Source organism: Falco peregrinus, chromosome 5, assembly GCF_023634155.1.
Source record: "Falco peregrinus isolate bFalPer1 chromosome 5, bFalPer1.pri, whole genome shotgun sequence".
Classification (NCBI taxonomy): domain Eukaryota; kingdom Metazoa; phylum Chordata; class Aves; order Falconiformes; family Falconidae; genus Falco; species Falco peregrinus.
This window is the reverse complement of record NC_073725.1, coordinates 106,753,332-106,766,872: the sequence shown is the minus strand read 5'-3', so window position 1 is coordinate 106,766,872 and position 13,541 is coordinate 106,753,332. Positions and strand designations below refer to the sequence as shown.

At 36.0% G+C, this 13,541-nt stretch overlaps 1 protein-coding gene across 10 annotated transcripts in view; it reads left to right on the top strand.

The window, feature by feature from the left end:
• Positions 1-13,541, top strand: part of CACNA1D (calcium voltage-gated channel subunit alpha1 D) — a 235,682-nt gene that overhangs the window by 111,484 nt on the left and 110,657 nt on the right. For all 10 annotated transcript variants that reach the window (XM_055806929.1, XM_055806923.1, XM_055806927.1 and 7 more), the window contains exons 6-7: positions 669-821; positions 1,781-1,977. In XM_055806929.1, the coding sequence (XP_055662904.1) occupies positions 669-821; positions 1,781-1,977 (350 nt within the window). The remainder of the gene's footprint in view (positions 1-668; positions 822-1,780; positions 1,978-13,541) is intronic.

The window sequence follows — 13,541 nt, the reverse complement described above, 5'->3', positions numbered from 1 at the left end:
TCAGAAAGGAAGTCTATTAAAATAAAAATGAGCCATATTTTGTTCTCATTGGTACTGTGGCAGCTTCATTAGTCTGGGATCTACTTCTTCTGGTAAAAGCAAAATTTGGCTAAATATTTAATTAGGGTGAAAAGAAAAATGGAGTAGTTCTGAAAGTGATGCGAGGGATAAACGATAAAAACAAGTTTTTTCAGAGTAAAAATGTGTTTTCTCAGGTAACTATACTCTTATTTATCTCTGCTGACCAAAAATGCAGTTCTGCAGTTGGCTGAGCGTACATTTTCTCAGGATTTACCACAAAGTTGCGGTTATAGCACAGAAGTTTTTAAAGGTCATATAAAATGAACCACAGCCACAACTGATGACTACATCCCCTTTCTTTCTAAAAAGCCGTGAATTCTCGTGACACATTTCAAGCATTGACTTCTATGACATCACCTCTGTTAACTGAGGAAATAATTAGACTTTGACACATGGTTTTAGATTCTTAACAAGTATGTTATGTTACAGGAACATTTTGTAGTTCTGGGCAGTAGAATTTTTTTTTGAAACTCATTGAGTCTGCATGTCTGTATCATTAATCTCTAATAATGTGTAATTATAGAAGTTTTGGTAAGACAAGACATAGAAGTCTGGTTCATAGCTTGTGTCTTCTTTTTTTCTTTTAGGTTTACAAGTTGTCCTGAACTCCATTATAAAAGCCATGGTCCCCCTCCTCCATATTGCCCTTTTGGTATTGTTTGTAATCATAATCTATGCTATTATAGGATTGGAACTTTTTATTGGAAAAATGCACAAATCTTGTTTTCTTATTGATTCAGGTAAGTCACGAAACTGTTGACTGAAGGAAGGGATTAATTCTGTTCTCTTTCAAGTCTGTGGCATATTAGTTTGAAATACAACAGCCGAAGCACTAAGATTGTTGTAACCCCAGTTCCTACTGTGGTTCGTAATTTCAGGAAAAGTGCATTAAATTTAGAAAACAACAACAAAAATGCAAACCAGTTAGAGACTAGAACATGCTTTGAATAGGTTTTATTTTCTGAAACGTCTAACTAAAATGTCAGTAGCGAAAATGGTAAGGGTGACTATCCACAAGGAACAACTCGGTACTGGTTTTTCTGATCTCTGCTTACTGAAAAGCTAGCTAGCCCTGTTCCAGGGAGGATTTACTGCAGTTCACAGGCTGCGTGGTCTCACCAAGATTGTGGCCGTGTACTAAGAAGCAGAGTTCTGAAATGAGTAGTGAAAGAGAAGGGTTTCTCCATCCAGGTGAAATGATGAAGTGAAAGTGTTTGTTGTGGGAGAGTTTTGGAGTGAAATGCCATGAGAGAGACATCTTACCTGATAGCTAAGGGTACATTTTTGTCAGCTAAGTTCTGAAGTAGACTGTATGTAGAAATCAGTCCGGATCTGTTTCCCTTGGTTGTGCCTATGTTATAGTGTGAAGTGGCATGAAATGAAGAAAAAGCAATGAAGAGGGAAAAAAACCCCAATAGCATAAGGAGATTCTAAACGTTGTATGATTACATGTTTCTTTCCACTGCTCAATTACTTGAGCTCTTTTGTACATTCAGATTTGATTAACTTCTTTTAAGGTAGTAAGGCCCAGATGTGAGGAGACTTAAAGCTCTGAAGCTCGCATGGGTTGCCTTCCTCACCTTTTCTCAGGCTGATCTCTGGATTTACTTTGCAACAGGGTTGATACTTCTTTGTGTGAAGATTTAACTCACAAAAGTATAAGAAGTGAAAGTTCTGATTTTTTTGGGTCACTTTTCAGATATACTAGTTGAAGAAGATCCAGCACCTTGTGCATTCTCAGGGAATGGACGTCAGTGTGTCATGAATGGCACTGAATGTAAGGGTGGATGGGTTGGACCAAACGGAGGCATAACCAACTTTGATAATTTTGCGTTTGCAATGTTGACTGTGTTCCAGTGTATAACCATGGAAGGATGGACTGATGTGTTATACTGGGTAAGTTCATAAATCTCTGAGCTTTTTTAACTTTCAAACCAGCAAGCTTCTGTGTTCAAGTGAGAAATAAGCAGTGTTTTACATTACTGTCAGCAGGAGACCTTGGTGAGTTTTGCAGGAGATGAGCTCAGCTGCATACTTTTTCCAGTCACAGCATCTTACTGGACTCCTCAGGCTAAAAAGACATTTTAGAAACAAATTTATTCATTTCTTATTTGAGGGGTTTTTTTGCCTATTCCATTTGGATAAATGTGATACTACATTTATATCCTTTGGACTATCATTTTTTCATGCAAGCCTACAGTTCTTAAGTACGTCTTTTCTGATTAAGCTTAAGAGCTCTCTGTTTGCAGTATTTCTGCAAAATATTTCACAATATTTACGTAAATTAGAACAAAGCAAGCTCTCAACTGTCAGTACTTGCCGTGGGGACTGCAAACCATTTGTTAACCATTCAGAAACAACGAATCACAAGAGCTGTGAGCCCGACATTGGCTCTGTAGAAGCAGCAAAAGGTACTCATATTCAAAAACCTAACTGTGTAAGTCCCCACCTCTAAATGCTACTCTAGTGTCAGGTCTGGAACCTCCACAATCTTACAACATAAACAGCTGGACACAGACTGGGAAACTGAAGATGTATTTAGTCCTGATTTTACAAATGAGAAAAGGACACAGATTTTTTTTTTAAGGAAAAGGGTGACCTGAATATACAGGTGGACAATTCTCTGCCAAACCCCATTCCAAGCTAAGGACATTACGTTCTTTTGTCAATCTTTAAGCACCTAAATATCTGATGCAAGTGATTTGGCTGATGTTGTTCAAGAAGCTGTGATGGAACCTACCTACCACAGGTGCTGAAATTAAATGAGTTTTCTGTACTACTTGGTACTCAGCAGTAAGTCTTTGCAGCAGTTGGGACCTTACAACAAATATAATTCTAACAATTCAAATGTGGGAAGTATTTATGAAAGAAAACTGATTACTAGTAAGGATGACTATTAGCAAGCTGACAAAAATGGATGAGCTATCTCAAGATGTATCTTGCTACAACTATAGATTATGTTGCTCACAGCAGCTCATGTTTTGAATTTCTTTGTCTGGCTGAGTGGGACTGTTTACTAATAGCACATCTGTTGTGGAGTATTGGATGCAAGTAAGGATGTAATATTACCTGGTGAACGAACACTTAATTTTATATGGTCACTTGTTGCAAATCAAGGTGAAATATGCTCTTGCTAAAAAATACAATACCAGAGCCTAGTCTCAGATAAAATCTGTGATACTAGAATATAGAATATGGAGATGTTTTTAAGATAATGTCACTGTTAAAGATAATTAAAGTAAACTGGCATTCTTTTAGGATAGAACGACAAAAGTTGGCAAAGTGTGAATCTCTGCTTCCACTGCCTGTTACCAGAGATACAAAATTGGCTATAAACATGCTAACCTTTAATACTAAAGAGTCTACGATAATGCATAGCTACATATAGGCTAATGTATTTCTCATGGTGTAGGTTTATCAACTCTGGGATTTGTAGACTGTGTGAATGTAGAATTAGTATGTGCTTTATATGACTTGTGTTCATGATAATAGTTATTTTTATCCCTCCTGAAAGAAAAAGGAAGGTTTGCCATGATTGTCTAGAAATAAAAAATACACATTTAACAGCTTTCAAGGCAAAAATATGGCCACATTTCAGTACCTGATAATTCCTCCATCACCAAATTTTTTCAAAGAAAATTAATGTAAAAACTTGGAGGAGTTACTGCATTGAGAATATGATTTACAGAAGATATAGAAACAATTGAAGCTGAGTGGCTCAATATTAAACATTTTTTCCCCTAAGAATTAATGAGCTAATTGGTCTGATGCACCTTAAGAAATATTTGTAGAGTCTCCACTGACAGCACAAATAGTAAACCCATTAAAATAGAATGCTGAATATTGTCACGATCAGACAAAATGCAAGGCTTAAGAAAACTAAAAATTCAAAAAAATCAAAACTGCACATGAGTTATTTATTTCTCTGAGTTCCCTATGTAGAAGTTATTTACAGGTACATGGATGTCAGTTTTCACGTTATTTTAAGTGATACTGGGATTATTAGATAGAGAACCAAACACTTATTGACCTAGTGAAATACAATAAAAGTCAGCTATTCAAGTGGCTTTGGAATCTGTCTTAACTGATGTTTATGTAATTATAGATCTGGAATCTTTCTGTCTGTAGACCAACAAACTGCCTATTGTCAAGCTGAAATGACTCACTGAGGACAAGAGGAATGATGATTTATATGTTTTAATTTTACCCCTGAATTAAGCTGAGGTAGATTTAGCTATTGCTAGCCAAAAATTGGAAAATACTTTGTTGTAATTATAAATTGCAAAACCACTAGGGATATACCAGATTGTAATAAAAATGTCCAAAGAATCTAAGGACACCATTTTAACTAGACATGCATGGGTTTTGAGTGTTGCTTTTTATTTAGAAATCTGTTGATGATACACAGACTTAATGAATTTTATACAAAACAAAAATAAAACCAAACCCACGATTATTAGAAAGTGCACAGAATTCTGATTTCCATTTGGTCACTGTGTGAACAGTAAAATTAACTCTGTAGGCTTATCTTGCTAGCAGGTGTAATCTGAGTGGGTGAAATATGTGCAATATTTTGCATCGTGTTGTGTGGCATTCTGTTAGCACGAATGACAGCTGAAAATGACAGCTTCCAACAACACTCAATAGCACAGCTCGTTGTCACCTGGTTAACAACAGTAAACTTGGCTTAAAAATTCTCCAAGCATCAGTAATGATTTTTCTCTCATGCATATCTATTATAGATGGAGGGCTTGATCCTGCTACTGCTAGGCACCCTTCAGATCCTGGTGACTCACACGGACATCCTGCTGCTCACCAGTTTGCATCTGAATCCCATATGTCCTGTCATTTTTTAGAGTGTCTTCATCTGGCTTCTTTTCTCTCTAACTGAGGTGTAACTCACCGGATAGCACATATTACATTTTTCATGCACAAAAAAATGCGACTCCTCGGGGCCAAATGCTAGACTTAGCTGTAGAGGTCAAGGGCTGGTGTCCTTGTTTCCACCAGCCAGTGCAGCACAGTGTGTTCCCAAACTGTGTAATGTTTGTGGCTGCACATCTGTATATCTTCTCCGTTTATATCAGGACTGGGTTTATTCCCAGTCTCAGTCTTTTCTGTTTGCTCTCTAGCCCTAACTGGAGGTTTATGCTATTAGTTTTGGATCCCAGTGCAGTCCTTGTCGTTGGCAAAGTGGCAGTTTCTGTGTGCCCAAGTTTTTAATGCTCTGGCTCACATTCTCAAGCTGAGAGCATAGTATTCTTTGCCTCATTTTCAATTTAAGCTAGCAAGCACTCAAGAATTAAAAAATCTGAGTCTACATTTGCATATCTGGCTCTAGATTTTTTTCGTGTCTTTCAGACATCTAGATTTATAGTCTATTAATGGCAAACATTTATTTTGTAAATCACTCTTTATTTTTAGCTATTTCATTTGGTATGTAGGAACATACATAATGAGCAGCAGTACTTGCCAGTAAAACCCCCAATTTTCCAGCATACCAAAATTATCATGTTTAATTCTTCTTGTTTTCACCATAGTGAAGTTATCTTCAGTTCCTACACTTGAATAATCTACACTGACACTGCTGTGACTTCAATGAAAGATGGGCAGGGCCTCTGTGAAACAAACTAATTGCCGTGATGGCTTGCCAGCACAGTTGATTCAATAATGGAGCTACTGTATTGGTGGCTACTGAATTTTACTAAGTCAATTTTATGGACAGACTTTGCATTACTAGCTCAAATACAAACAGCTCCTCAGTTCTCTGACACCTAGCTAGCACTAGGTTTGATTGATCTGGAGACTTTTGAGACTGAAGCGCTCAAGTTGAAATTGCTGAGTAATGGTACGTTGATGTCGTATATGGTTTTGCCTATTAATATACTTACTGATATGTTAACAAGATACTCTATCAAGGATTCATGTTTAAAATACACGATTCATTTCTTGAGATGTCTAAGCGATCTATAATATGTCTAAATCTTGCATAAGGTTTAAGGAAAGGGGTGTCAGTTTCTTTTTTTTTAAATGTCACCTTCTTAAAACTAGTGTCCCTTACTACTGTTTGGTAGTAACGTATGTTATCATCAAAGAAATACTTAATTCATAACTCCTCTGCTTTTATTACAAAAAAAAGTGTGCACTTAGAAATCTGTTTCTTGCTTTAGAAATCAGGCTTTATATACCCCAATATACTTCTTGCAGCAGCTTAGAACATTTGAAGAAAATCAATATTTTCTGTAACACAGCCTGTTCAGTATATCTTTACTATTAAAGATATTATTTTTTTTTAAAATAGAATTAAGATTGATTATTAAAGAAATAATCAGTATTTCTTTAAATGTATTTTCATAACCAAGTACAAGAGCTGTGGCTTCCTTCCTAGCTTTCTAATAGCATGAGATGACTTTATTGTGCATAAATTAAAAGGTAGAAAATCACTATGTGTTTGTTTCTAACTGGATGAGAATTTGAAAAATGCTTATAACTCACACATAAACCTATGTTTTGAAAAGAAAATAGTTACACTAATAAAACAAAGCAGTCGATTTTTTCAGAATGTCAGTCAAATGATCAGAAACTCAGACAATCTTCTAATCATGTCACTTTTTAGAATGCTCCTAGTTCAAGAATCTTAAAGGACAGCCTACTCAGAAGTATTATAAGGTGACATAATATACTTGAAACCAGCTGATGTTCAGCCAAAGATCTTTCCTAAACACAAGCAAATATTTTACAAATACATCTCATAAGAAAATCCCTTGGCCCAGGCACAAAATGTATTATTAGTCCATAAACAAAAAGTTGCAAAGTATGTTTGAAGTCTTATCAAAACTGTCATCAGTGTTGAGCAGGAATTGCTAAAAAATATGTCTCAAAAAATATGACCAACAGTCAAATAAGCAATAATACTTGAGAACTTCGAATGATTTAATAAGCCAATTGGAAACAAATACTTGGAGTGATTTAAATCATATTAGTCCCATTACAGTGGCAGAAATGGAAGGCATGTTATTGTATCCAAACAATACTTGTCAGCAATGAATTTCAGCTTACAGTCTGAGAGAAGTCAAAGAATGCTCGACAGATTTTTTTCCCGGTTGGAAATACTCAGCAAATGATGTTGAAAATTGTGAGAAAATATGCTAGAAAAATCTTTACAAAATACTTATTTCTGCCTTTGTCTGCTCTGTACTGAGGATAGCTTAGTGCTATTCTCTTAGCATCACTCAGCACCACTCACAGGTCATGTAAGGGAGACTTCAGTGAAACAAGTCAGCTCATCCCCAAAGGCATTGGCGTGCTGGATGCACAGTGCTCCCAGCCTTTGATGACTATATAGCCAGAAATTTAACACATGATATCCAGCTGGAGAAAGTGTGATAGAAATTTTGGATGACAGTATTAATATACTGCATAAATCACGCTTAAGAGCCAGGGATTGCAGGCAGGATTTTTAGAATCTGTGTGTTAATTACTTGAATCCAATGTAATGTTAAAATCTAGTTTAACCCCCCTGCCTTTTAGGTAATTACTTGGACTAATTACTTTTTATGTTCTCTAGACATAAAAAGCTCCAAATCAACCAATTTTAGATGGCAAGGAGACAAGATTTAAATTACTAATAAATTACAAACCTCAGAAAGAGAGAAAAGGGAGTGATCAAATTCAGACATGGAAACGGATCTACCAAGCCAAGGAATACACATATTAAAAATTTGAATTAGCATCGAAAAGGATGTTTGTATAATATAGCTTTTTTCAAATGAGCATCTTAACAAAAAGACCCCACCTGAGGAGGATTTTAAACTACCTCACAGCAAATGTCTGCTGTGCAGTAAGTTTGATTTACTTTGACAAGATACCTGGTATCTCAGTATTAGCTGCCTGCTGACCTGTACTGCAGTCAAAGCACAGAACTAATTTCTTGTCATAGATGATTGCAAATACTCCAGAGAACATACTGTTTCTCCCCAACAAGTTTAAATAAAATGGATAGAAACTGGATTAGAAGTAGGCTAGACTTTAGGTAGTGCTAAGAACTCCAGTAGTTGAATAGCTAGAATTTCTTCCAAAACCTTTGCCAGAAGCAGCAAACAAGCCTTTTCAAACCATTCCAGTTCCCAGGCTGTCCCAGGATAACAGTTTAGTAAGTAAATTCAGATCTACCTTGAGTATTGGGGGTTTGTTTATTGTTTCTACATAAACTAAGGTAACAGTTTTACATCATCGATCCTAATAGTGTGTGCTATTATGCTCGTGGGTGTTGTATTCAGTATATGGGAAATATTAAATATATCCAGTGACATAATGATGCTGTATGGTACATATATAGGTGGCATAGCAGATATGTACTAAATACCATTTTCTTTTCCTATCTCCAAACTGGATACTATTACTCTGTTCATTTTAACACACTATAGCTAAATATTTAAAAATAAAATAGCTAAACATTTAAAAATAAACACACTGTTTATTCAGTAGTTCTTTGAGCCCTTAGATTCAACAACCCAAATCCCTACATAGGTTTTATAAATTTCTTATGTGAAATTAGTTTGGACAATATAAATAAATGGGTAGAAGCACTAACAAATTGCTACTCCTTAATTAACATGCTGCAACCAATGAAGGAATCTAAACACTTCCATTTTGTTATACCTGGAATATAGATTTTTCTTAAACCTGGTAGGGTCCTCCCCTAATCCAACAGAAAACGTTCTCTGGGTTACCATTTTGTAGAGGCAGTACTCTTCATTTTGTTATGCTAGTGTCCATCTGCTCTGCAGATTCAACCTAGGATAGTTACTTGAAAAAGGGAAAATAATTTCTTAGCAGTTGCATTTGACATGTAAGCTTTCCTTGAAACAATTATCTGATCCCCCCCCCGCTGCCCCCAGTTAAAGACAGTAAGCTGATTAATGAAATGCCACTAGTAGTAATTAGCTAAAATAGCATTAGATGCAAAATAAAGTATCTGAATGAAAAAAAAGACCTGCATCTAAACTTATTTCTAACCAATATTAAAAAAAAAAATAAAGCAGTCAGCTTTCGCAGAATAAATGCTTTATGTGAGTACCTAAATTATGTACTTCATTAGCTAACAGCTGGGTAAAAATAACAGAAGGAAGAAATTGACTATCAGATCAAAGGAAATTAGTAAAACTGAAGCAGTGTCCTACAAGTTGAAGTTTAATTTGAGAGGGTGGCTTATATGTGTCCTGGATGTAAACTGTGCTACAAAGTTGCATACAGAAGACTGGGCTACATTTATAGGTGATTAAGTAATTATGAGGCTCTCGAAGTACTGTAACAATTTTTCATTTCTCCAAGGAATATATTTCTCTTTGGGCATACCTTAACACCTGAGCCATGGAATTCTGAAATTCCAGTTGTTGATGAGCTGAAATGCTTAACAAAGCAGGGTTCTCCACGTTCACATCCCACCAGTCTGGGCTTGTTTCTGTGTCACCAGTATGACAAAGTCAAGTCTGGCCAGCCAGGAGAAGGTCAGGGAAATCTGTGCTTTAACTCCAGAACCCATACAAGATTGAATATAAAATCACATGCTTTTACAAACCAACCTGGAGGCTGCTGCGCTTCAAGCACAGCCTGTTTTAAGTCAGCTTTAAGTTAACTCCACTTTAGCCAAGAATATCCCAGGACACAACCTTTGAAGCTAGAAGGCTTTGACAAGCTGTCTGGTGTGCTCTCACATGAATAGAATAAACAGCCTGTGATCCAAGGTTTTGTGAGCCTGCATTGTATGATTCAAAGAGTGCAGGATTAGTCCCGTTTCATAAAATACTGATTTCTGAAGCATTTTAACACCTGTCGAGAGATTGTTTGTCAGTCTTAATAAATTTTAAGATGGTTGAGTATATTATAGGTGACAATAAATAAACCCACCAGTTATATGTCTACTGGAATGTTATAAAAGCAGAAAGGTAAAATTGAGGAAACTAAGGAATAAGAAATTAAGCGAGTTTGAATCATCATGGAAGATAATTTGAAATAAGTTCATGCATCAGCACATTATGTCTGTAATAGTACAAATGCAGAATTAGAGGCGTTACTGCATTGCTTTATCATTATCCCCAGTTAGGGCTTAGATGAATTGATACATACAAAGAGCTTGCAATAATTTCAGTAGAACAGTATCAGGTGTACAGAAAAGACCTTTATCTGCGTGCAATTGCATTTGGGGATTTTACTAACAGTTACTGCAGATAGGGATAAATGAGACATTTTAATGATTTCTAATTGATGTTTTAGATTGGAGTGTGCCATCTGCTGCTGTGTAATACTAATGGTTATGTCTGCTGTAAATTTGGCTTTCTTCCTGTTTCCCTTCAGAGTCTCGGTCTCAGAATGCTGCATTGTAATGATCGTTGACTCCAACTGGAGAGCAGCTAACAGGATAATTCACTCCACATGCCAGATGAGGCAGTTTCAGACTGTACCGAGTTTGTCCTATCGGCTCAAGATAATTCTTCTGCACTTTGCTGACATACACTCACAAACATATAGATGTAAATATAAAGAGCCAAATATACAATGAGAATTAATTACTCTCCACCAATTTAACTTGCTTAGCATAACTTGTTTCCAGATCTGGTAGCATGAACAAATGGGCCCTTTTACAGGGACTTTTGAACTGTTAGTTACTGCATCCCTTATGAAAGGGATAGGAAGATTTTCAGAGATCAGTTGAAAATTATTCTCAAAGCTATTTAAACGTACAAATTTACTTTAACATCCGTATGAAAGAAGTGCAAATGCCAGAGCGTAGCCAAAAATGGTATCTGAGTAGTACACATCTACTGTTATGGTGAAACAGATTTAAGTGGTATGAAAAATACTTTGTCCTTCATATCATTCATCATCTCATCTGTCCTCTGGTTGATGTGACGGACAAACTAATTAGAAGTGAAATCCAAACAGTGAGACTAGATCTTGAAAAAGACACAAAGAAGGGCAAGAAGGATGGTACTTGGGGGTGTCTTTGCAATATGTGTTATGGATGATAAAAGCTTAATGGACTCAAAAAGAGATGGGACAAGTGCGTTTTTAGAGCCATTAAATACGACACCTCCTTTGGTATAGTATATCCAGGAGCCACAGTGTGTGGGAGTCTTGCAAGGCTTTTTGCTGAGGATTTGAGATGTGGCATCTCCTAGATTTGCTGGTGTAACTTTAGCATGGTTTAGGGGCTTTTATTGTTTATGTTTTCTTAGTTGCAACTTCCCATGCATCTGCAATTTGTGTCTTCCTAACTCCTCATTCTGCACTTTGGGTGAGAAGTCAACATTAATCCTTTCAACTGAAAATACCTTGTTTCTGCGGATGGAGATTTTCCTGGGCTCATATATTAACCAAAATCTGCCTCAATTTTTAATCAGAAGGCAAATTGACTCCTTTCATCTTTCTTTAATTGAAAGTTATGGAAAATGCCACTTGACATGCATGAAATGAGCTGCAAAGTTTTCCAAAAGGAAAGGACTTCTTATACTTTCATCTCTGGTATTAATGCAATCAGAAATATTACTTCATGAATAGAAATTACAATGCATTACTTGAACAGAGTTTAATTGTCTCTAGAATGAAATGGTGAAAATCTTGAGTAGATGCAGTTTCAGTCGGTTGCTTTTAGGAATTCAGTCTTAGATTAGTGCCAAGGTGTTCTACTAGATTAAGGGTTCCTGAGTTAGGAATGATTTTGATTTAGTTCAGCATCTGCCCAAACCATAGTATTCTTCTAGCACTGCTTAGCTGCCGTTTCCAATTTTTACATCACAGGACATTAGTCCTTGATAGATTAGCCTAAAACATTGGGCTTAAAATCAAACTGCATAAAAGAGAAGGAAATTTTTTATATGCTATGCACTATGAAGTGAATGAAGGAAATGCAAATCACAGTTGCCTGTGTTAATAGAACCTCCATGACAGAGCATGGAAATTTCAGCTTTGTTCCTGGGTTACTAAGTCAACACAATGCTTGGCTTCTTGAATATGTTCTTTTTGTGAGCAAAAAGAGTGCATCAAGTTGGATTGCAGTGATTCCCAGAGCGTTCTCGAAGTAAAATTGTGAATGTTAATATTTCATTTTTTTCAAAAAGATTTATAGCAGGAAAATGTTGGCATCAACACCAGATGAATTTATGCCTTCACTCTGACTTACAAACAACTGTTTGCTAATAGTCCAGTTCAGTTAGACGCAAAATGCATTCACATGTATTTGAAATGCGAGCGAACTTTTTTTTATCAGCTATTGTTAGAAAAACATTTTGCTTGTATCATACGAATAATTTCTCTAAAGCAAACTCAGTTCTAAAGTAATTACATAATTATGAATGTATGTTTTTAAAAAAAGTTAAGTAAATTTTATTCCTAAACCTTAAGGCTAGATGCCTACAATTGAAAGAAGATGCAAAGGGAAACATACACTGGGACAAACCAGAAATTCAGTCTGGGCAATAGGGTTTTTTACTAAATACCTGAGCTGCTTTATGGTTAAGAATTCTCAAATGTAGGGGACTTGCTCTGAGGGAATGGGCATGGATGATAAAAATCAAAACAGCACAACTGATCTCCTTAGGCACCTGACATGCCAAATATTGCTAAAAGTGTTGCACAGGAGGCTAAGTGTAAGGAGGTAAGTATAATGGCAGCGTTATGAATGATTTTATTTCCATATGAATATGCTGTTGCCGAACTGGACTGTGGAAACGTGGGATCTTTTAAAATTGAAGGTAGTGATCCAGCCTCTCTGAATGGCTATAACCCTTCTCCGTTTTAATTTCCCCAAAGTGTAGTTTTATTTTTAGGAAATTAAAAAAAAAAAAAAAAAAAAAAAGGAAAATATCCAAATCACATATATATGTTACACAGTTTTCTTTTTTTTTTCTAGGAAGTCTAAATAATTTTAAGTTACTTTCCAGTGCGTCAGTTCAATTATTAAAGCACTGTAAAAGATGATACATAGAGAGATTATTTTGAAGGATGAAGAAGTTGTGTAAAATAATCTTCTTTGGTTATATAAGAAGTTTGTTTACTTTAGTTGGTATAAAGTGGCATTATTACAGATCACCATTGAAGAGAAGTGCCTAGGGGTCTTAACCTGCAAAGACTTAATGCGTGTGCTTGTATTTCACCACCCACAGGGCCACCTTGCGGAACCTGAGATTTTGATACATTTTTAAAGATAGAGGAAAAAAAAAAAAAAGTAGTACAGTTTGAAAAACATTTGTTCACATGTTTAATATGTCTATTCCAACAGAGATGTTAAGGGCAGGAGTCACATTTGACTATCGGTAGAGCTCAAAGCCTAATCACAAATTTCAGGTACAACAGATAAACAGCATTCGCAGAAGAGGAAAAAGGTTTACCCAAAGATTGTTCCACAATACCATATCCAGTCCTGAATGCTCAAGCAATTTTTATTGTCTGCTGAATTTTCA